The sequence below is a fragment of the Myotis davidii genome, unplaced genomic scaffold (genome assembly GCF_000327345.1).
Source record: "Myotis davidii unplaced genomic scaffold, ASM32734v1 scaffold1383, whole genome shotgun sequence".
Classification (NCBI taxonomy): Eukaryota; Metazoa; Chordata; class Mammalia; order Chiroptera; family Vespertilionidae; genus Myotis; species Myotis davidii.
Window position 1 is genome coordinate 303,532 of NW_006295083.1, and position 600 is coordinate 304,131.

Here is a 600-nt window from a genome sequence, read left to right on the forward strand (position 1 = left end):
TGCAGGCTCCAGAGCACAGTTAGCATCTTTGAACAAGTGATGTGTTGGTTAGGACTTTACTTTTTGCTTCTAAACATTTTCATGGAGCAAGTAGAGATAGTTGGGGAACGAGTAGTGGATATATAGATTCAATTCATACATCATATGTTAGATGCATATTTGTCCATAGGGAAAGGACACAGTATTGCTCTTTTACCATACTTTTGGAAAACGCCCGGTGCATGCTTAGATTGGTATTAAAGCGACAGCAGTGTGGCCATTTCCCCGATGCTTTGTGCCTACTTTACCAGTATAGGAGTGGCCTCAGGTGTGGAACTCTGAGCACCTGCTTGCTCACACTCCAGCAGTTCAGCAACCAGCGTATTTGAGGCCGATGGCTCAGGTTCCAAGTAACTCGGCTCAAGTATCACTAACACCATGTGCAGCTCCGGTCATCGAGCTGTGCTTTGGGACTTGGATACTTACTTCGGACTTTCTTCTCCCCGCTGCCCCCTGCCCTCCAGCTAGTTTCCCTTCCCTCCTTCCTAGGTAGTGCCCACCTCCGCCCTTCGCTTCCACTCTCCGTTTTCTCCTGGTCGTTTCCTTCTCCCCTTCCACACG

General features: G+C 48.7%; 1 protein-coding gene across 1 annotated transcript in view; it reads left to right on the forward strand.

Moving 5' to 3' along the window:
* The first annotated feature begins 373 nt into the window (after positions 1–373).
* Positions 374–600, forward strand: part of AMMECR1 (Alport syndrome, mental retardation, midface hypoplasia and elliptocytosis chromosomal region gene 1) — a 122,056-nt gene continuing 121,829 nt past the window's right edge. Inside the window, exon 1 of the mRNA XM_015567786.1 lies at positions 374–403. Within this exon, the coding sequence (XP_015423272.1) occupies positions 374–403 (30 nt within the window). The remainder of the gene's footprint in view (positions 404–600) is intronic.